Genomic DNA, 24733 nt, shown 5'->3' with positions numbered 1-24733 from the left:
CAGGCCAATGTTGGAAACAGGTGCCCTGGCTGTTCCTGGTCTTAAGGGGAGCTTTTGTTCACTCTTCCTCAAGAGAGCAGATGGTACAACTGAGACCTTTAGAGATGCCCTGAGCACACTCGGGAGGTTCCCTTACATTTACAGTTTGAATGCTGTTATCAGGATGAGATGTGTAGATTTTCTTGCTTGCCTATTCTGGGTCAGTGGAGATGATTCTGTTACATGCTATATGACACTAACTGACTTTCTTACATGAACCACCCTTGAATTCCTGGGATAAATTCCCCTTGGGATGGTGTATACAATCCTTTTAAGGTACTATTAAGTTTCAGTAGCTAATGTTTTCCTTGCAGATTTTGCATCAGTACTCATAAGATATATATATATATATATATATATATATGATTTTTTTCTGATATCTTTTTCTAGCTTTGATATCAGGTTGGCCTCAGAGAATGAGTCAGAAAATGTTTCTCCTCTTGCATTTTTTGGACGATTTTGAGATAGACTGGTGTTAATTATTATAAAACTTTTCCAATACACAGAAGAAGTTGAAATAATGTAACAATTTCACCACAAACCCTATATACCTACCACCTGGATTCTACAATAAATATGGTACCACTCTTATTTACCACATAACTATCCATCTAGATTTTCTTTTATGTATTTCAAAGGAGGATGTACACTTTTCACCCAAACACTGTGGCAAGCACATTGTTAGCTAGAGCTGCCATGAGCCACATGGGACTATTTCCTTTTAAATTAAGTAAAATGATATAAAGAAAACAGTTGCTCAGTCATACCAGCTACATTTCAATGCTCAAGGGCCACATGCATCTCGTGGCTCCATAACCACTGGAGAAAAGGCCCATCATATCCACTGATACCCACATCCAGAGGGAGGGAATTACACAAGGTACATAGAGCAAAGGCTGAGAACTGGGGGGTCCATGTTTGAATTCCACCCACCATAGCAGAAGAGGGGCATCTGCCTGCCATCAGTCACATCTGTGCTGGCTAAAAATGCAACAAGAGGGAGAGAGAACACACCTGGAGCAGGTTACAGGAGGCTCAGGTTTATAGTTCAAATCCCACTCCCCACAGTACCCCTTCCCATCCAGCCACTTACCAAGAGTCAAGGTTGAAGATTTCCTTCAAGATGGACTTAAGAAGGTCCTTTTGGAAGGGGGACAGGTACTACTGCATGTGACACCTCATAGTAGTACTTGTAACACCTAACTTTACCTCTACCTCAAAAGTGACCACAGACGTCTCTTCCAAAGGATGAACAAAATTATGAAAGATGAACAGAAAAATGATTGTATAGCATAGGAAAGTTTTAGCAGAAAGAGAAATAAATGAAGGTACTAAAGACATTAATTCTTGTCAATATAAAGTGTAAAAGAAAAGATAATATTTTTCAGGTTTTGAATCTTGTTCTTGATATTCAAAAGCACACTAATATGCAAATTTGATCATTACACATTATACATGCATTGAAATCAAACCGTGCCACACAAATATGTACAATTACTATGTGTAGATTGAAATTTTAAAAAACACTGATTCTAGGAATTAAAGGAGATTATTATTGAAAGACAATGGCACAGTAACACATTTATACAAAAGTGGAAGGGTCATCAAACTAATGAATAGATAAGCAAAGTACAGTATGTGCATATGGTGGAACAGCATTCAGAAACGAAAAGCAATACACATCCAATAACATGGCGAATCTCAACCACATGATGCTAAGTGAAAGAAGCCAGATAGAAAGGGATTTTAGGGGAACAACAAAAAAAATCTTTTCCCTCCACCTTCCTAGGCTCTCTCGATGGACCCTCCAAATTAGACTAGCAAAAGACAAAAAAAGTAAACAAGTGTATTTAATATAGTGTTTGTGACAAGGGATCCTTAATAAGGAAATGAAGACCCCAACAAATGGCAAACCTGAGTTTGTCATAGGTGTGATGAAGAATGTGAACTCATGCGGAAGTTTGGACTGGAGGCAGGGACCTGGAGAGATTCAGCAAGGCCAATCCACTGTGCTGCACTAAGCCTCTGTCTTGGAAGATGAGGATGCTCCTTTCCTCTGGGTGTAGGGAGAGCAGCTCACATCACAATCTTATGTCCTGCTCCAGGGCAAAGTCACACAGTCCTACCTATACCAGTCCCTTCTCAAACTCCTTCAGCTATTGGATATTTCAAGATACCTTATTTTGGAGTGGCATGTTCTGAACCCCATCAGGCTACATACCATGTGACTCAATTCATATAACACCTAGAAAAGTCACAAAGACAGGAATAAGTACCAAGTTTTGCAGAGAGAAGAGGGTTTAGGTATAAAGGACAAGAATGACATTTTATTGGGTGATATGATTGATCTGCAATTGTGGATACAACTTCCAAAAAGAAGATATTTTAAAGCATATGATTAAAAATATTTTACAACTCTTTTGAAGGCAGAAATAGAAAACTGGAGATTACATAAAAATGGATTGAGGAGGACAGACCCCAGAAACAAAACCATAAATAAAGCAAAGTGCTGGAAGATAGAGAAGACATTTCAGACAGCCATTGCAGGATATGTGGAGCCCAAAGAAAAGTAGAACTAACATGATTGTTCACCTAGAAACCCCCAAAGAATCAACTAAAAAGCTACAGGATTAATAATTAACAAGAAAGTTCAGTCAAACATCTAGATGAATATAGCAAAATCAATAACTTTCCTAGCTATCAGGATCAAGTTAGAAAATATAAGGGAGTCCATTCACAAGAGTGAGCTAAAAAAGAAACTCTCAATAGCAAATGAGCAATACTTGGAACTTATGAAAGTGTGTCCATGTGTCACACATACACAGAACACACACTTATGAGCATATAAGGCAAAGAGGGAATCCCAAGCCAACTTGTTTCATGGAGACCTGGACTAGCAGCATCATTATCATCTTGGAACCTCAAAGAAATGGATATTTTCAAGCCCTACTACAGATCCTACAGAATCATACACTCTGGGGATGGGGTCCAGCAACCTTTGTTTTTAACAAGCCTGCCAGGTAATGGGGGTGTTCCTTAAAGTTCCAGGAGAAAGACTCTGGTGCTGTTGGTTTGAGGTTCACATTTAGAGAACAGTCTAAGGAATGTCCAGCTACAGGGAGGACAATGCACTAGATCCATGGTAGCCTCCCTTCTCCACGTGCATCTACATTGTCTTGAAATAAGTTCCAGATGTATACAGAGTTAAGTGCAAATGGATCAGTGGGAAAGACAGACATGCGGTAGGCATCTCCTGTCTCCCCAGAGCTAAAGGTCCCTTGGCACAGCAGCCCCTCACCATCCTCCAGTTTATTGTGCGTTCTCTTCAGCCTGCTCGGCTGCTCAAGTGTGAACAAACAAGGAAGTTAATATTTTTATCCTCTGGGGACTTTTTAGCAGCCATTCCCCTTTGTAACACAAGGGTCATTATTTGAAGTTTAGATAATCAACATTCAAATGTGTTTTCTGACTCACACTTTAAATTCAGGAGGTTCTGTTGTATATATAATGAAATTTATAAAAGAAAAGATCATGAAAGAATGTATTCTTATCCATAAAATATATGACTACTTGGCATTTGGCTACCTATTTTTAAATTATGAAAAGTATTGAGCTTTTTGATAACATAAAATATGCAGAAGTACTTACTACTACCTCACATTGCCACTCTATGTATTCTGGAGACCTTGGCAAACATCTTCATGCTGATGCATAAGGGAATTACTCACAGAATCTCCAGTAAGAGAAAAAATATCCCTTTATGCTTCTCTCTCTCTGCTTCATATTCTCTCTCTCTCTCTCTCTCTCTCTCTCTCTCACACACACACACACACACACACACACACACACATACACACACACACAGAGAGAGAGAGAGAGAGTCAGAAAGGTATGCAGAAGGCAGAATTTATTTGTAAAAATATTTTCTAGAAATCATTCAGCTATTAAGAGAATTAAAACCGTGGAAGGGAGAGGGGATAAAAGTAAAGGAATAGAAAATAGGGAAAAGTTGGAAATACATCTTTATTACAAATGCGGTCTTGTGGTTTGGGAAGAGGCTCTGGTCCACTTCCTGCTTGGGCAAGCTGCTTCTGGGACTCAGCATCACCCCAGTGTGGGCGGCACACCTCAGGGGTCACGGCTTAGGGTAGGGGTCAGGAGTCCAGGAAGACAGGGTGGCTTTTAGAGGCAGGCAGGTAAGAGGAGTCAGGGGAGGGCTGCAGTGAGCAGTCCAGGAAATTCAGCCAGGACAGGAAGGCATCTGCTGCCACCGAGTATCAAAGGAGAACCAAGTTAACTTTCGAAGTAACTCTGACCAGGATATACATTTCTGCTTTCTGAATGAATCTTTGAATCTCTCCTGTTCTTCATCCAAAGTAGGAATAATGAATACACAAAAGGGGTGTTCTGTAAATGGCATAAAAACTGCTACATTCCCTCACAAGCAGGAAGTGTCTTTGTATTGAGAGTGTTTTGTAAGCACCTGGGAGCAGTCTGAATCCCAGAGAGGAACTCTACTTTTGACCAGGGAGAGCAACACTTCACACTAACTGGAGCTTCCCACTGCTTCTCTGCTGCAGTCACCACCTGTGGGCAGGAGGGATGTGGCTGGAGGAGGTAGGTCACTAGGAACAGGCCTTTGGGGATTATGTTTTCCCCTGGTGAGCGGAGCTCTACTTCCTGAGCAGCTTTCCTCCTCCACGCCCTCCACCATGATTCTCTGCCTCACCTCAGGCCTAGAGCCAAGGAGCCAGCCGGCCACAGACCCAACCTGTGAACCATGAACCAAAGTAAGCTTTTACTCCTCTACATTGTTCTTGTTAGTGTATTGGTCACAATGACAAGAAAAGTTGTTAAAACAAGTCTGCAGGAACATGGGCAGGGCAGGTTCCCAGTATAGAGAAGGCTTTTGTAGGTCACAGCTGAGAGAAGATAAAAACAGACAAGAAGGGCACTCAGCCCTGCTCGTCTTACTTCCCAAAGTCCCAGTCCCACTCTATTCTACTAACAAAATTTACTACATGGTATAAAGACATCTTTCAACCTAGTAGTGGTGATAAGGTGCAACAATAACTACAACACCAAGTAGAAAAAGTAAAATGTAATTAAATACCCAACAATGTCAAGAAGGGAGACTGTTTCTGGTGAGAGAAATCAGCAAATTCCAAATCTAATCTGAGACACATGGAAAAGTGTGGGCAGGTGCATTTGTCAGGAGCAGCAGGAAGTGGGGTGGCCAGGGCTAAATCGGCAGCAGAGACCACATGTGGCTAACGTCCCCTCCTAGGGAGCTGGGATCACAACCACACCAAGCCAACCACAGACACTTCAAGCACTCAGGGGGCAAGTCAAAATGGCTGAGTAAGAGGTTCTGCTTCCAAGAGAAGAAATGCTCAGTTAAGTGTGATCCCAGTGCCCAGCTTTAAAGCCAGGGCCACGTCATGAGTTGAGCATGGATGAGCAATGGTAGAAATGCATGCAGAACTTACTCAGGGTGACGAACAGGTTCTCTGAGTTCAAACCAAACTATAGCTGAGGAAGCAGGGTCAGAGCCAGCCAGGGGAATGTACAGTGAGTCACTAGTAAATCAGTGACATGGGTCTCAGCCCTACGACAAAGCTCAGGCTGGCCTGTTCAAGATCAGTAGTTCTCGGTTTGGTCAGCCTGTGAGGACTCTGAAGATTCCAGACAGCACTGACGGAAAGAGAGGGATCCAAAACTCCAGGGATGTTTTCAAGACACTAGATGAACAACCCCTTAAACCTCCTCAGGCTTTAGATGACAAAGACCTGTGTGTGACATTCACAGATCGGTCAGGGTCAGCATCGCTATGCTCATTAAACAGCTGAGGTATGTTCGTGCCTCTGAGTCATAACTTCTGTTGCAAACCTATTTTGGGTGAAGTGTTCCATATTTTACATCACTGCCTGCAGGAAAACTTCCCTAACCACGCAGGTCTTCCCATCACAGAGCCGATCAGACCACAGTGCAAATGCTTATCGATTCTCCTGGGTTCACAGTGGTCACACCATCGTCCATTAGCCATGCACTCCAGGAGGCTAGGATGGCACTGTCACCAGCAGGACTTCCAATCCCAGTGTATGCTAACTACACTGTTGACTGAGTAAGGGGACTGGCTGCTGCCAGCTGACTGTGCTAGCACATAAAGTTATAATATCTACAACTCCAAACCTGTTATGAGAAGCCTGGTAATAGAGAGGAGAGGAGAGAGAGAAAGACATTGACCCATGTGTGTATCACACGAGGGCCTGGTCAACCCTTCAACTAATTGTTCTGACAACTTAGATGTGCTAATGCAAAATACTCAGAAGGAAAATGACTTGCCTCATCAAAATGAGGAAAGAAACAAAATGTCCAATAATCCTACAGTGGGTTCCAAGGTTGTTTCTTACTACTTATACAATCAGAAGATATTCAGTTTGCAAGAAACTGCAAAGTACGCCCGTAAGATGCCAACATGTCTGAATTTTAAAGTATGCAAAACACTCACTATAAATTTGTCATTTTAATAAGTTTACACCTAGGGGAAAATAATGAAAGCAAACAAAACATGAAAGTAATTTCTCATCTTTGAAATCAACACACTGCCCCCTCAGACACATTACAGAGATCAGGCTAACCTTCATATCTACTTATGAGTATAGGATCACACCTGGTAGCACTGTGTGACCTCAACAGATCACCGGGGTGGGTGCTGGTCCCTATGAATGGCATTAGGACAATGCAGGCCAATGCTCTTCTCCCTTTATTTACACGTGTCAGGCCGAGGTGGCTTTCCAAGGAATATGAATTGTCCCAACAACTCTATCAGGAGGATATTATTATTGCTTTTTTATAGATGAGGAAGATGAGACTCAAAAGTTGAAGAAATTTGATTTATAAGATCACATGGCTGAGAAGCAACAGAAATGAATTCATATCTGAGTCTGGATATATTCAAAACTTATACTTTTTCTAAGAAATCATTATCTCCCACATGCTCAAAATAAAAAAAGCTTTAGAAATGAAAAAAATATTAATCAACTTAATCCAGAGTATGAAATTTCCCACCAACATAAACATAGTCATTTTTCCTAAAATACATCTGCATCATAAGAGACAATTGCTCAAGAGCTTTTGCTCAGGATGACTCTACACGAGGCAGAATAGGCATCCTGATGTTTTGATGTGCTGGTGGCAAGTAGCAGCAGCTCACCCCAACTGTCTGGCAACATCTTCACACAAAGGATACATTGAATTCCTGCTCTAAGTGGAAGAATCTGCTTCTGATCTTGCAGAGACTTCTGTGATCACCAGTCCAGCTCTGCCGGGTTGAAACAACAGGTTCTCAGATTCATCGGCAGCAACCCACCAGTGTGTTCTGACCCTGAGTCAGCTTCAAAACCCCAGCAGCAGCTGGTAGGAATGGGAAGCTAATTCATTACAGATGGTAAAACGTGAACTGTATTTTCATTTATTTACATTTTCCAAAATTTTGAATCTGTAGTTAGATTGTCAAATTATTTTAACTTGTAAGTTTAGCCTTTTTCAATTCAGTCCATGCTCAATAAAATTTAATGTTTATATGTTAAAAATTCTTTCAACAAGCCCAATTAGTCCGATATTCCCACAGTTTATATTTTAAAAGCTATTTAATCTGGTGAGCCTCTTCTGAATGTCTTATGATACAGATCACACACACAGGACAAAATTAGGCCTAAATCATGCCAAATGTTTCAAATAGAACTATTATATATGAGAATAATGTTCAGTACCTTTGTATTTTCCACAGTTGCCATGTTCAGTAATGTGAGACTAATAAATTAATAAATTGTGAGATTATTAAATAGCTTTATAGACCCTTTTTTCATTAGTTAAGGTAATAGGGACAGAAAGCACATTACTACTTAATTTCTAAAATCCAAATAAAGAGAGAAAAGCATGTGCCCAAATCAAATGCTTACAGCGCTGCTGCCCCCTCCTGGAATCAGCCATCCAACCCCCCCAACCACATCTCAGAAACAATAGCAACATGAGATATTTTAATTCCAAGTAGTGAAACATTTGATAAAGAATTCTAGGAGTTTAATTTTTCCTTCTATCAATTGATGTACAATTATCAGGTCATGAATGACGATTCTCGAATCCCCAGTTAAACTTGCTACCCACTTATTAAGGAGGGAACATTCATTTTGAAAGTCTTTAGCCTTTTTCCCATCAGTTCAAAATCCCTTGATTTTTTTTTTTTTGTTGTTCCAGAATAGGAAATGTCCCTAATCTTTTGCTTGTCTAACCATATCATTATCATCCTTTCCCATCTCCTTTTAAATCTCCCCAATTAAGAGGCCTCACATCCAGGAATATCAAATTTGGCTTGCTCCTTCCCTGCTCCTTAGAACCCTGAAAACACGTAAATAGCTTGCTGTCACGACACTGTTTCCTCCACAGAATTCCACCAACCACCCCAATGTTTCCACTCTCTAGGGCACCAAAAGGTAGTTTTTAATGGGGCTTAATCAAGGTCCACTGGGGGTACAAGGTTCACCCCATCCCAACCACAGTGATTTCCCTCCACATCCTATAGCCCAATGCCCGCGAAATCAGTACAGACAACTCTAGTCCAACCAGTGTGCTTTCAAACCAGAGCTTCCCCATTCAGGGCTGCTACACGTAAGCCCCTTCTACACACAATTCTGGATCTGCCACTACTGTTCCTTACGCCCCACCATGACATCTGGTTCCAAGGATTTCCTTGCCACACCTTAGCCAATTCACTGTGATTCAACTTGCTCTGCAGTTACTCACTAGAGCCTCCTGGATGTTAAAAAAAAAAGCCACGTTACTTATATATTTTAAGGTTCAAAGAATATTAAAAATTAAGCATGGTCAAGACCGCATTATAAGAATTAGACTATGAAACAAGGCAGTGCCTTAAAAAATTCACAGAAATAAATATAATGACTGAAGGCCATGGCAGATGTGAGACTGGGTCAAGGGATCACCTGTGGTGGCCCTGCTCAAAGGTGCTGATCCCCAGCACTCGCTGGGAATAACAGAATCAACATGATTGTGGGCTGGGTGGGGGCAGAGCTCAGTGGTAGAGCACTTGCCTGGCATGCACAGTCCCTAGGTTCAATACCTAGTTCCATTGGAAAAAAAATCATGGTGGCAGAACCATAATTTCTTGGCTATGTGAAATTTGGAAAAGTTCTTTCCTTTGTGACACAGTATCTCTCATTTGCAAAGCAGGCAAATTAGACGACATACTTAAAAAGGACTTAGGGAGACCACAATTGTACATATAATCAAGTTAGTGCCTGGCACACAACAATCCTACAATTATGATCATCATCATCTTCATCATCATCCTGTGTTTCCTGTGATAAAGTTAACAAATCTCTGACAAGTCTCCTAGGTGATTCTTATGCACCCTAGAGTCCCAAGAGTAACTGATTAAACTGTTTTCTCAAAATAATCAATGAGTCTCTAGTTGTCATATCAAATGATCACTCTGGAAACCGCATGCTTCTTAACTCTTTGCAAAACAGACTCCGCCATCTTCAGCTGTCTACTCTGGTGTTTGGCACCCAACCTTCCCTTGAACTTGAACTGGAAAATTGAATCCAGGTGATAATTTGGAATGGACACCTCCACAAGAAAAAGGCAACATGTTCATCTATTCAGGTTGCTATAACAAAATACCTTAGACCGGGTAATTTATAAAGACAACTTTTTGCTCAGCTCTGGAGGCTGGGAAGTCCATGAGCAAGACACCAACCAGCAGGTGTGGAGTGTGAGAGAGTTCCTTCCTTGTAGATGGCAGCACCTCTGTTTCCTCCCATGGCAACAGAGAAGAGGGGATTCTACAAGATCCCTTGGGTCTCTTTTCCTAAAAGCTTGGATCCCTTCCGCCAAGGCTCTGCCCTCCTAACCACAGTGCCCACCTGTCAATGTCAGCACATCGGGGGTTCGAGTTGAGCGTGCAGACTCGGGAGGGGCCTTTGCACAACGGCACCCCAAGGAGACACTAAACCCCAGCTGAAAGTCCCCTTCCCAGCAAGCTGCTTCCGTCTTGACCTCTTTTGTTACTAACACACCTTTTTCCGATCACTCAGGTTTCCAACATGTCATTTGCAACTGGGTTCATGTCCTCATTCTCCAATATTTTAAAATCCATGAGTCTACAATATCCTTTGGTTCAGCCTCCTTTCCATTAACCATTCCTGAAGTGTAAGTCTGTCACCTGTAACACTGTGACAGCCCTTAGCGACCTCCTTTATCTCCCGTGTCTTCCCTTTTCAAATCGTCTTTTACATTACAACCTAAGTACTTTCCTACAACACAGATTTGTCATGTGTTCTGAGTAAAAAATAAAAAGGAAGCCTTGATTTTTTTCCCCCCAATAAATACAAGGTCAGTTAAGCTTCTTGGCATGTGGCTTCAACAGCATGACTCTGAGGAGTCCTGGGCCCACTTCCATGGGCCTAGCTATTCAGACGGGCGGTACTCCCTGCCACATCGCGCATTTGCGTATGTTCAGAATTTGCTCAACCCTTTCCCTAGCAGTGAACAGGAATATCCTTCCCCATATTACCATCTTCCAAATCCCACAGGCCCTTTGAAACCAGCGTAAAGGTTACCTCCTACAACCCAGTAACAGCTCGAAAACCAAAATTCATCTCTCTCCACAAGGATGACCCTTGCTAAATCACTACTTAGCTCTGAGAACAATTTTGATTATCAAGACTACAGTAAATTAACCTTTTGAAGAGATAATCAGGAAAGAGCACATTAGGAAGTGTTCACTCAGAGTAATAAAATATTGCTGTTCTAATATATACATTTTAAATTAAAATATTTTCAACAATATAAATTGTTGAGTAGGTTTTCAGACACAATATACTTTTGTGGCCATTCCCTTCTATAACTAAAGATATCTAGAAGTTATAACTACAGTCTCAAAGGAATATTCTTAAGTCTGTTCTCTTGCTCCATGTTTGGGCAAAACAATTTTAGTATAGGCATCTACTTGAGCACAGATCAAATCATTTGTGAGCTCCAACTCTAGTATATTAAACATTCTTTCTTCACAGGTAAAGGGGCAGATACCTTATAAAGTAAGAGAATGATGTAGAGCTGTGACATACAGATTCAACAGCGATAACATCAATTTCATGGAAAATTCAGATTCTGGCTCAAATTAAACAGTAAGTGAATGAAACCGATTGTCCTGATATCTGTCCCTCAGTATGGAGGAGCCATTGAGCATCCACCTCTAAGACAAAGCCACCTTCCAGGGGGACTGACAGAGGAAGTACCAGAGAACAATGAACCAGGGTCATGGTCAAGGGCCAAGCAACACCAACCCACTGGTCTGATCCTGCTAATCTGTTATTTGATTTTGGGGTTTTTGCAGGGTTGGTGTAGAACCAAGGCCTTATGCATGCTATATATGTAATTAATTAACCAAGGCCTTATGCATGCCACCACACCCAGCCCCTAATTATGTTGTTTAAAGCAAGGCAAGTAGGCCTTTAAAACATTTAAACACTAAGTTAAAGTCAAATCCCATTTCTTTTAAAAGTTTGGGGTGCTAAGAAATGGGTCACAAATAATTGTACTGATAACAATCATTTGTGAATAATTGTTAGATATCTAAAAAAGATTGGATATGTAAAAAAGCCATTTCACTCCCATGAACTGGCTCCATTGCTCTGTGCTTTCATGGACAGGAGGGAAGGAGGCTGAGGTGGCACAGGATCCTGGGTAAGCTGGGTGTGTGCACTCCAGGGCAAGGTGAGGGACCATGGCTATTCCACCTTGCACACCTAAGTGACGTCAACAATACCCAGATGTAAGAGTGGCTCACATGGCCAGGAGTCTAGGTGGAGGGCCACAGGAAAGACTCACCAACCACAGTTTCTCCAGGTTCTGATCAACCAGCCTGCTGTCCTCTCTCTGGCCAGAGGACCAGCAACCACCCACGAGAATCACTCTTCCAGGTAATAGGTATTTGGTTTTGTTTGGTTGGGGAAGTACCAGGAATTGAACCCAGGGTGCTTAACCACTAAGTCGTATACCCTGCCCATTTTATATTTTATATTTGAGACAGGGTCTTGCAAAGTTGCTGAGGATAGCTTTAAACTTGTAATCCTCCTGCCCCAGCCTCCCAGGCCACTGGGATAGCAGGTATGCACCACCATGGCCACCCAGGTGATGATTCTGTTTTTATCTTCTTAAAGTACCTTTTTCCTTAAAAATTGTCACACAAAATAAATGTCAAAGTCCTAAAAATAAATGTGGCCCTGGATGGAAATCAAAGTTGCTCTGGAAGTTCCTGAGCAACACTAAGCAGTTCACAGCCTCCTGCTGTGCAGAATCCCAGGGCAACTGAGCCCAGTGAAGACAAAAGAATCCAAGAGCCGGGCTCCACCTAACACCAGCTCAATGCAGAGCTACCCCACAGAAAATGTACAGATTGCCCGCCACAGCTTCGTTTTGTAAACAGGAAGGAACAGAAGAAGTAAAATGTGGCAAATAGAGACTGGGAAGTGGGACAAACTCTAGTCACATCCTAATCCCTTTTGCTAGAGATCACTGTCCAAAATGTCAGCATCTCATTTCCAGTGACAAACTCTGAACTCAGTCTTCCATTACAGACTCACACTTCAAGAACTTCAGAGTAAAGGGAACTTTCATGTCATACAATTTACAACCCAGGAAACCGAGAGCAAATGAGGCTCTGTGGGTTGCTGGCAATGACCCTGTCGGTGGCAGGCGCAAGTGTCTCAACACAGCTCTTCGCAGGCTCAGTCTAGGCCCTGGTCTGTCATGGTAGTTGACTTTCAGAGTGGCTTTAAGAAACGGTGTACCTGCATTTTTGGAGTTACAATAAAGATTTAATGTGTTCAAGGCCATTTTTTATAAGGACATTTCAATTACTATGTCTATATTACTCAATAAAATGTATACTTTGTTACAAAATGGTGGCACTGAGATAAATTTCTACCTAAAATCCATAAACTTCTACCTAAGATCCATTCACACTTGATATCTTAACTACAAATTCTGCAAACGAGTTTTCCCCCTCAAACTAGGAAGTACGTGAAACTGGTTTTTACTCTTGATCTCAGAAGTGATTGTAACATACCTGTAAAATGCTTTTAGTGTGTTACAGGATGAAGAAAACGTGTACATCAACTAAATATTACAAATGAAATGTCAGAATCAACATGTGCCAATAATACTTCAGTACTAGGTTTTCTAATAAAGGGCCATCCCACAAGTGATCACTCTAATAGTAAATTATTTAGAGAGAAAATTGAATTTAAATTTCCTATAAAGCCACATCTAAACTGTAAAATTACTCTAAGCTGAAAAGTTTTATATTCACTTGGTTGTGAAATAAGTTATTTCCCTTAAAATAAAATCATGGCTGAGTCTATTCCACACTGTGCACCAAATAGAAGTTAGTGAAACACCCACATCATCTTATAAATTATAACTTTTTTGTATATTTATCTTCCTACCAAAATTTCAGTTACTGCAGGACCTGGTTTCCATTTGTTTATGGAGCACTCAGACATAAAGTACTAAAGGAGAACTATCAATTTAACTTACTGGTTAAAATGGTCAAAACAGAAAACACCCTAGTGCACCTATTATTTCAGCCCGTTTGAAAACTGCAATTAAGCTTGCTAGCATTTTTTCCTAAGTTCATAATCTCAACTATTGTGATTATATTTTACTAATTGAAAATAAGGGATTCTGTAAATGAAAAACATAACCTCTTCAGGTGCTTAATAACACATATGAACAGTAGAAATTCATTTTAAAAAGATATGAAAAAAATCTTGTCTTCTTTAAGCGTGTATTCTTTTTTTTTCAGTTCTGGGAATTAAATCCTAGGCCTCTAAGCTACACCCCCAACCCTTTTATTTTTTATTTTAAGACAAGATCTAAGTTGCTGAGACTAGCCTCGATCTTCACAATCCTCATGCCTCAGCCTCTAGATTTGCTGGAACTATAGGTGTATATAACTGATTTGGCTTAAATTTCTCATTTTAAGAATTATACTAAAATTCTTACAAATATATTTATTAGGCTGAGGATGTAGCTCAGTGGCAGCATGCACAGGCCCTGGGTTCAATGCCCAGAACAAAAAGTTAAACACACACACACACACACACACACACACACACACACACGTAAGTGAACATGCTTTCTTTGGGAGTTTCAAAACACAAATAACTGATTCACTGGGGGGTGGAGGGTGTATATGTGTTTGTGTGTGTTTCTAATAATACAACTCCCATTAGAGTACATAGGATAAAATTAGATATATCACAAATTTTGGAAATGAGGTTTTATGTTCGTTATTTTGTAGTAAAAATTAATGATTGAGAACCTTAGAGGTCAAATTGGCATATCTGAGTATACTGAACACCTGAAATGAAAATGGTTAATATACAGACATAAAACTGTTACCTATAAACTGGTTTACAGTAACAGTTTGCACAAAATTCTAGAAACTAATAATACATTTTTTAAGTAGTCTCATCTTTATGCAATCTGCCAAGACACTACCAGGTTCACAAGTTTAAGCATGTAAACACAATTTAATGTTAGGGAGATCCTTGTCGGCATTTAAACAAGGCATGATGGGCTACTTGACCAGATTGGTAGAAGAACTACTAACAAAAGGAGTGGTCCGTGGAAAGCCCAGGAGCTTTGGTCCGAATGTCCTTTGTCTTCAACAACCCAGTCCAGTAATGCATGGTAACAGCGTGTTATTTGCCATAAGACAATCCCCTGAGTCTATTCCACACTGTGCACCAAATAGAAGCTAGTGAAACACCCAAATCATCTTATAAATTCTATCACTGAAGCAAGATAGTTTCAAACAAGAGAAAATGCATCTGAGTGGAAAAGAAAATGTGAGTGGTGAACACAATAAAGCCGCACATTAATTAAACTTAAGACAAAGAAGAAAAAATGTAAAACAATTCTGAAGCCATCATAAAGCAGCAGAATCACCTGGGAGACAAATTTACACATTTATTTGCATTCCAAAATGGTTTAAAGGTGAAAAAACATTAGACAAAGTTAATTAGCCACTTGTACTAAGAGAAAGGTAAATACGACCATTCACACTGCCTAAGGAAGACTTTTTCCAACACGTTAATTACACACACCAGAGCTGATAAATAATACCCATGCTGGTGAGTATGTGTGTGGCTGGAAGTAAGACTAACCCTTTGGCTAAAGAGGTCATAAAGTCAAAATATATAGACGAGACATCACACAGTGGTTCCTCTAACAGAGACGCCTTCCCAGCCATGATGTGAAACCAAGGCACAGAATAAGGCAACGTGAAAAACCAACTCAAGTCCTGGGCAGAATTTTGCTCCAGGGGACCAGAATGAAATTTATCTCCTCTTATTTTGAAAAATATCATGACTTGAGAAACTGTTACCAAAGAGATAATACAAAGAAGTTCATTCTTTAAACAACGCATGTATACGTGTAGAAGACAACTACAAAAGAGATAACAGAAAGGAGCAATACCAAGGAGATGAACGGACTGCATTTAAGAAGTGAAAAAATGCCTGGCCACCAAACCAACCACAAGTGAACACCTTGCATGAATTAAAAACAAACAGGTTCACTGGGAAAAAAAAGCTAAGTGACAGGAATCCCTGGCTCCTTTAGTTATAGAAGGGGAAAGTCATCACCTATTCACTCACACCAGTGAGACTACCTCCCATTCCTAACTGGCGAAACCAATGCACACCTTTTTCTAGCATTCAGGGTGTGTGAGATTACACGTAACAGGATGCATGAAAGCATATTTTTAAAGCATGCACCAAAAATAATGGTATTATAGTGAAAAAGCACATGGTTTTGGGGGGTCAAATACTGTCCCACTTCCTAAGTCTAGAAAACCTCTGAAGAGAAATTCACCCTGGACTAATTGGGGTGATGAGCATCGTGGGGGTGGGGGGAGCCCACACGTGATCCACTTCTGCCTGCACACCCTGACACAGCCTGTTTACCAGCAGCTTACAGTCAGAGAAGATGCCACACGCCGAGCGCAAAGCCTGATAGTGAAGATCACCAGCAATGGCTTACCTAAGAAACAGCTGCCTGAGAAGCAACCCGGGAATTTAGGTCAGTCCAACCAAGATGGCATCAATTACTCAGAAGTCAGAGAAAACAGAAAATCAATTACACTTGCAGATTAGGCCACACTGGGAAAATCCTGTATTACCGCCACTTGAGGCATTTGGAATTAGGCTGAATGAAATACCAGCAGACATATTAAGAACAATAGGATCTCTTTCAACAGGGTTGACAGGAGAGAAAATATGACTTAATAACAATATTTTTCTGATTTCAATAGGCCACACTGACTTGCAATCATGTGCTTTAGGTTATCCAGTTAGACTTCGGTTTTACAAAGATGAGAATATTTTTAATGATTTTAGTGTTGTTTAGGGACTTCACATATAATTACTCCTTTCAGATCTTTCATACCAAAAAAAAAAGCTTTTAATGATCACATAAAAGACTAATGTGAACATGTTTTTAAGAAAGATGTGCAGGGGCTGGGGTTGGTGGCTCAGCAGTAGGGTGTTTGCCTCGTACGCGTGAGACACTGGGTTCGATCCTCGGCACCACAAAAAAATAAGCAAAAAAAAAAAAAAAAAAAAAAACCCGAATGTGCAGTCTTTCAATGTTGCTTATCTTTCTTCCCTTAGACTCAGTCCTGTCACTTTTCAAAATATCAAAAGTTACAGATTCATTATAACCTGACAAAACCTAAAGCAAGAATTGTCAGGAGATAAAATTTTCAGACCCACTTTGAAACAGTGAGGAGTTGTTCAAAATGAACCCAGGAAACGAAAATGGCTTCAAAGACACAAAAGCTCTCAATCAACACGGGAAGTATACAGCCCACCACTGTCCAGGATTGCTGGGCAACAGGATGCAGGAAGGCAAGAGCAGTTTTCTGTTTGGATTCAACCAAAAGAGACAAAAATGAAAACGAGTTCTGTATGACTGAGTTCATGACAACAGAGTTGAGTCCTTATCGACGTATCTTACTAACACAGTTTTAAAACATCACTTGGTGTCACAGAAGCAACAATAAGAACTCAAACGGTCTGTGGCAGAAGCTATGCATCCAAACCCTCTTCAAGGAAGAAGCCAGCAGGGCCCAAACATGTTAAGCAGCTCTGAACACAGCAGAGCCTGGTCTCTCCGTGGCTACCTCCTTAACAATTATGGTAGCAGCAAACCAGATGTCTTCTCTGCATAATCAAATATTTCATAAAGGGACAACTCCAGACAGTTGGGGCAGGTTAGAAAATGGGAAGAGACAATGCAAAACTGGGGGCTGGAAACAGGCAGCCTGAAGAGGCACAGACAGGAACAGCTCCAAGATCCCAAACAAAGAAACAATACAGAGGGTAATCAGACAAAAGCCGAGGCTCTGGGGCAAGAGAAGCAGCCAACCTGAAACAAGACAAGAGGGATCCAGAGATGGGGACAAGACTCCTATCACAATTCCAACTTCCTACTGGCCAAACACAGGGAATGACAGATGGCAGGAACCTGACAGATGCATGGAACCCATGCAGGTTCATCTCCATGAGCAAAGATCAAGGTGGGGGTAGACCTGGAGGGGTAAACAGCCCACTGCTGCTGCAAATTCCAAGATAAATGTAAAGCAAATTGAAAATACTATGTAAGAAACATCAAATAGATCACAGGCTGGAGCTAAGAGTACATGAATGGCATTAATATAGGAAAAAATGGAAATGGAAGAATGGAGTAGAAAGCTAGTAGGAAACATGCTGCAAAGGACCAAGATAATTTGAAGGTATCAGGCTACCACAAAGGTACACATGCAGGTCAGTGAAATAATCCCGGGTCAAGGGCAGCAGCTCGCGAAGTCAGATGGAAAGGAGCATCACTGATGACTTAGACCAGTTTGTCTGTCAAGCCACCCCAGCATTAAGTGGGCAGTACAAGGTCAACACTAACAAGAACTGAGCCCCTAATATATTCTGGGTTCCTCAAAATTCACATCCTTCTAATACTCTCCTTTTTAAAGTAAGAAAACAGCCTCAGGAGAATATCTCTTTGGAAGACAACCAACAACTGGCTGATGGCTACAAAGGCCACATTATTTCACCAACAAGCATCTGCCTAGAGGGAGAGCCAGGAGAGACAAAAGAATAGAAGTTCACCTCCAGGCCCTGTTTTCCATCAACTAGGAGATCCCAGACAAGTCACCTGATTCCTTCATAGCTCACTGCAAACCAAGGGAAGCTACCAAAATTAATCCCCCATTTCCCAAACTATCTTTTTCCCACTAATAGCACTTAATCCATCAGCTTTCCCATCCTCAAATCAAACTGGCCAATGAGTATTCCCATCACCTTGATCTTCAATTACTCGCTTCCTGCAGACTCTCACAGCCTCTCCAATTAATCCAATCAAGTCCAAACTCACCAGTGAGAAATCATCCCTGGATAACCCAGCCTGGGAACAAAAGGCCTTCTATGATTTCCAAAGAAATTACATCTCTGCAAGCCATCTGGGCAACTTCTATGAACGTTGATGACAATCAGTAATTTTTTAAAATACTATTTCTTGGAGCAATTTTAGGTTCACAGCAAAATTGAGCAGAAGTACAGAGTTTCTATAAACCACTGCCTCCCCACTACCAATATGCTGTACTAGATTAATACATTTATCACAAAGAGTCTACACTGACATCATTACCATCCAGAGCCAATAGAGTTCACTTAGAGTACGTTCTGTGGCTTTGAACAAGCGTACAATGACATGTGTCCACCATTAGAGTGTTATACAGAATAGTCTCTCTGTCCTGAGCATCTTCTGTGTTCTGCCCATTCACTTCCTCCCTACCCCCACCCACAACCACTGACACTCTGATGCCACAGTTCACCTTTTGCAGAACATCATATACAATGTGTAGCCTTTTCAGATTGGCTTCCTCTAATTGGTAATAAGCAGTTAGGGACCCTCTATCTTTTCAAGGCTTGGCAGTGCATTTAAGTGCTAAATAGTAGTTCATTGTCTAGATGTACCCCAGTTTATTTATCTATTTACTTATGGAAGGACACCTTTGTTGCTTCTAAGTTTTAGCAATTGTGAATTAAGCTCTTATAAAGATGTGCAGGCACACATTAGCTTCAGACTGACTTAGGTAAATATCAAGGAGCATAACTGTTGAAGAACAGTTTTTGTTAAGAAACAGCCGAACTGTCTACCAGAGGGCAGCGCCATTTTGCTTGCCCATCAGAAGAGTTCCGTTCCTCCACAATGCGATAGCATTTGGTACTGTCTGTGTTTTGGACTGTGGCCATTTTACTAGGTATGAGCAATGTAGTCTTGTTGCTTTAACTTGAAATTCACTAATGACATATGTTGAGCATCTTTTTTAAATGCTTAACTGCAGGTGTATATTTTCTTTGCCAAAGTGTCTGCTAGGTTTTTGTCCATTTTTTAATTGTGTTGCACATTTTCTTACTGTCCAATTTCAAGAGTTCTTCGCTTACTTTGGATACAAACCCTTTATCAGATGTACTTTTTACAAATATTTCCTCCTATACTGTGATTTCTCATTTTCTTGGCAGTCTTTTGTAGAGCTGAAGTTTTTTACTTTAATGATGTCCAACTTTTCAATCATTTCTCTCATTAGTCAGACCTTTAATGTTGTATCTAAAGTCACTGCATACCCAAGGTCACCTAAACCTCCTCCTGTGGTATCTTCATAAAAGTTACTGAAAGGCCACTGCGTGTCTGGTGCTCAGAACCCGATCAGGCAGCAACCTCTCAAGCATCTCGAGGCACTGCTGAAGCAGCTCATCCAACAATCTTGAGAACAGTGCTTCTCGGTGACAGCAGGGAAATCACAGTGTAATGTCAAAGTACAGGCTTTGGATCCAGGGGATCTGGCTGGATCTCTGTCACATACTAGTCATGGGCCTGGTGTCTCAACTCAGCAGCAAAAATGAGCAAAATATTTAAACGCATTTTACTTTACGGTACTGTCGTAAATATTACAACAGCACACAGACGATGCTACTCTCTAGATAGTCATGGGACTGGAGTGGAGTTCAGCAGTGAAGTGATAGCCCAGCATAAGAAAAGACTAGGTTTCCATCCCCAGCACCTCAAAACAACACCAACCAACAAAAAAAAGAGGAAGGTGCATGCATACATGCGTGCGGGGTTGGGAGTGGGGAGGGTTCTGCAATACCTTCTCCAATGTATAATTTTGAAAATTCAAAGTAATCACTACTATAAATTTTTAATTCTGATAGTTCATATTATTTTGGAATTTCAAAAGATGCTAAGGTAAGTATCATTCTCAGTCTATAATCCTCAATCCCAGATAAACAAAAGTTCAAAATTAATGCACAAAAACATATGGAAGACATTGGACAGAGGTCATGCTTCAGTGAGCACTGGCTAATGAAATAATCAAAGCACAATTCTATTTTCTAGTGCCACTACCAAATTTATACCTGAAAGTCTATAAAATAGTACTCGTAAAATGAGAAACTGTAATTATCTGATGTGAATAAAAACATTTCCCTATTTTAAAACTGATTAAATTCTGTCTTCTGATCTAAGATTCTAACTAAATCCATTATATAGAAAAATAAAATTTAAAAAATTGACTAGAGCATACTTCATTGACTCATTTGTATGGCAATCAAACATATACTTCCTGGTCAATGCTTGAAGTCAAGGACAAAACTGAATGATTTTAGATGTAAAATAACTTTTATAAAGATGGCCCATAAGTGTGAACAGAGAAGTGTTTTTATAACATGGTTCAGAAAATACATGTGCCTGCTTATCACACTTTCAACAATTACCTTTAATTGTTTCCTCCACAACTTCCACCACGTGATCTATCTGTTGAACCTAGAAGAAAAAACAAACAGACAGCAATGGTAATGGAGAAGAAAACGTACTCATGCTTCTGCCGGAGTCGATGTGTATTTCCTAAGCACATCAATGCTGGTTTTCTTTAATTAACACACTTGGAGAGATTATTTAAAAATTCTATACTAATGTTTTGTGTAATAATGAAGTATGAAATTATCACCATCTTCTCCCCCAATGATGATTGAAAAAAATAATTGTACTGCTTTCAAACAAACTGCCTGGATAGACTATTTATGTCTCAATGTAACTGGAGATATAAATTTAATTAAAACATGTCTCCTCCCACAGAGCTTTAAGCAAAAAGGGTGTAACAACAATCTACCCAAAAGGACATGCTAATACTAAGGAGTGCCATCCCTAATGCTGTGCTTTACTGTTTTAATTGTTAAAACCCTAAGAATCTCTACCAGGCATTCAAATCCATGAAATACAAGGTTGAACAACAGGCTCCTGATCCTGTGCCCGTGACTGGAGGAGCCCTCCCAGGGCGCCAAAGGAACACAGGACAAAGATAATAAAATCAGACCAAGGGAACCAAAGTGACTTGAGTGACAACGGGAGAAGCCCACCAAGCAAACTGCAGAAGGATGGCTCGAGATCGGAAGGAAAACGGAAAAGGAAAAGTAAAATTATGATCCAAGAAGCTAGAGGAATCATCAGGAAAAGGTCAAGGCTGATTCTCTAAAGATGCTCAAATTATTATTGTCTTCATACAGAAGAATCCTATGTGCACTGGAAAAGTGAAAACCAAGTACGACTACCAAAAGAAAACAGCAGCCCGGCATGGGGGTGCACGCCTGTAGCCCCAGCAGCTCAGGAGGCTGAGGCAGGAGGATCTCGAGTTCAAAGCCAGCTTCAGCAAAGGGAGGGGGCTGAGCAACTCAGTGAGACCCTGTCTCTAAATAGAACACAAAATAGGGGTGGGGATGTGGCTCAGTGGTAGAGTGCCCCCAGGAGTTTCATTACCAGTACTCCCCCCAAAAAAAGCAAACAACATTCCCCTCCTCTATTTCCACTCCACAGATAAAATCACTTTATGATGAGGCACCAGGTATTTTTCTCATGCTGAACATTTATATAAAAAGTATTTTCCTGGGCTGGGGCTGTAGCTCAGCGGCAGAGCACTTGCCTAGCATGCGTGAGGCACTGAGTTCGATCCTCAACACCACATAAAAAATAAAGAAATAAAATAAAGGCATTCTGTCCATCTATAACTACAGATGTTTTCTTAAGTTTTTTTTCTCCCTGAATCTGAAAATGACAGTGGAAACGTGCACACTCGCGCTTTGCCCCTTGACTTTTCTCTACTTTTTTCTTTGTTCATCCTCATTGCATGGATGTTGCAAAATGTATTCATCCATAATCCTACTGATGAAAGAATGTCATCACTCTACAATAATGCTATGAAGAACTTAACTGAGAAGAACCTGTTCAAAAGTTTTTATTATAAATACAATAGCAAGTCTCCTAAAATCTCCTTTCAACCTCAGTTTCCTACAGGAAAACAGGGAAAGACAAGCATGCATAAACCCTGCCCTGCCAGAGGTAAAGTGACAGAGGAGGAACCAGCAGTGCTGAAGGCTGCTCAGGTGGTAAGTACACACAGCCCAAAACGAACATGTGTTTAGAGGTCGACAAACTTAGAGGAAGTGAGCTCTGTGGTAACAAATCATAAATAAAATGGAGACACTCAAAGCTGTGGGCAGAAAGGGAAGGAGAGAGACTCCAGGTAGCTGAGGAAATGGAGACTAGATGTGTTTTTGTTTGGATTAGTGCATTTCTTTCTTTTCTCCCTTTTTGTTTTTCTAGTTTATATGCTAAGAGGAGAACAGGGATAGAGAAGGAAGAGTTGAATACAGGAGAAAAAAATGATGGTGTAAGGGCCCTGAGAATGGGGGACAGGGTGCAGGCTTCTTGTGAAAGCAGAGGTCAGAGGACAGCAGGGGATCAATGCCCATGCTCCCGGGGGATGAGGGAGAAGGCCAAGCAAGCTCTCATCTGCTGGCCTCGGTCTGTCTCAACAGAGTAAGAAATTCATGTGCTAAGAGTGAGAAAACGTGAGGAAATAAGAAGGGAGTGAATGTCCACAATCGCCTGTTATAAGAGCAGGAGCGAGTGGGACTAGGAACTCGTAAAAACCGTCAGGACCAAGAAGCAAATTTCTAGCAGTGAGTTCACTACAGCCGACTCTCTCTCAAGGCCTAGTGGCTTCAGTATAGGAGGCAAATAGGCCAATTCAAACTTGCCGATTCCATCACTCACTCATCATTTATTGATATCTGATGTATACCACAGACCCAAAGGGCTAGAGAAGCAGCATTAAGAGGTTATGGAAAAGACTAGAGGGAAATGGAAGGTAAAAGCTGACTGTGCGTTTTGGATAACATGAAGTTTGGAAAATAGGTGAAGAAGTACAACCATAACGAAGAGGTGAAGTGGGCAGGGCTGGGGCAAGAAGGGGAGGAAGAACAGAGAAAAAGAAAAAAAAAAGTCAAGCAGAGGGGACAATCCAGAGTATGGATACAGGCATTTGGTCTTTTTGAGTAATCCCAAGTTCCAAGATCTGGCCACAGAAACAGGTTGCTGAAAAACAGTGGAGCTGAGAAATAAGGAGTGGTGAGATTAAAGTTTGGTGAGACATCAAATAAGGGATGACATTGACACTGCCCAGGGTGACAAAGAGCTGGGCAGGACAGGGAAGAGTTGTCCAAATTTTCCACTGAACGTAGATGAACAACCAAGATATCAAATGATAATATTAGTTGAAGAATAAGAATGAAAAGAGCAAAATATGAGATAACTCAGTTGGGGGGGCCAGAACAAGAGTGCTCTCCCATGCATTTGGAGATACAGAAGTTCAAGGGAACACTGCACCCTGCCTTGGACCACCTCAACTAAGAGGCCATACTGCCAAGGAAGAGAACATGTGGAGGAGCAGTCTGCTACAAGTACGGTGAGTTAAAACAATAAAAGTCTTGGAAGAAAACAGACATAAATCCACGCCAACCTTGGATTAAACAATGATCTCTCAAATATAACAACAAAGCATGAGTAATGAAAGAAAAAAATAGATAAACCAGACATCACCAAGAGCCAAACCTCTTGGTCCACCCAAGGACACCATTAAGAGCGAGTAAAAAGATGCAGAAAATGCAAGAAAACTTTTACAAATCATGAATCTGACAAGGGATGTTTATAATTATGAGAAGTCCCACAACTCAAGAATAACAGAAATATCAATTAAAAATGAGCAAAGTAGCTGAATAGACGCTTTTCCAAGGAGATATACAAATGGCCAATAAAGAGATGCTCAGCACCATTAAGCCAATCAGAGGATTCGAATCGTGACAACAAGCAAGAGACTGGGATTTTGTGCACATACAATTTTAAAAAATGAAAAAAATGAAAAAAATACTGTTTTGGTGGAGGTTGCAAAACAGTATGATCACGCCTCATGCCCCTGACCTGTGTGCACTTAAAAATAGCTAAAATTGTCATTTTCATCATGCATATTTTACCACAATTTTAAAAAACCACTGAGATGAGCTCTCACTTCACACCCACTGAGGTAGTATCCTAAAAAACGCTGATAACAGTGATGGTGAGGACAGGAAGCACTCCTAATGGAGCTAGACTCAATGCAGCCAGTTTGGACAGGTCTGCAGCTCCTCAGAGGGCTGACCAGTTTCCCTATGACCTA

The 24733-nt window shown here is 40.8% G+C and overlaps 1 protein-coding gene across 7 annotated transcripts in view; it reads left to right on the top strand.

The window, feature by feature from the left end:
* Nucleotides 1–24733, top strand: part of LOC144255917 (uncharacterized) — a 79332-nt gene that overhangs the window by 42483 nt on the left and 12116 nt on the right. For 5 of the 7 annotated variants that reach the window (XR_013343995.1, XR_013343994.1, XM_077801022.1 and 2 more), the window contains exon 3: nucleotides 22524–22625. Coding sequence is in view for 3 of the 7 variants with exons in the window: in XM_077801022.1 (XP_077657148.1) it covers nucleotides 22524–22625 (102 nt within the window). In the remaining 4 variants the exon portion in view is untranslated. Of the gene's footprint in view, nucleotides 1–6898; nucleotides 7049–11132; nucleotides 11247–22523; nucleotides 22626–24733 lie in introns of those variants that run through there. The other 2 variants (XR_013343996.1, XR_013343998.1) reach the window with 2 other exon arrangements.

This window comes from Urocitellus parryii, chromosome 7 (assembly GCF_045843805.1).
Source record: "Urocitellus parryii isolate mUroPar1 chromosome 7, mUroPar1.hap1, whole genome shotgun sequence".
Classification (NCBI taxonomy): domain Eukaryota; kingdom Metazoa; phylum Chordata; class Mammalia; order Rodentia; family Sciuridae; genus Urocitellus; species Urocitellus parryii.
The sequence above is the reverse complement of the archived record's forward strand: the minus strand, read 5'-3'. Positions and strand labels throughout refer to the sequence as shown.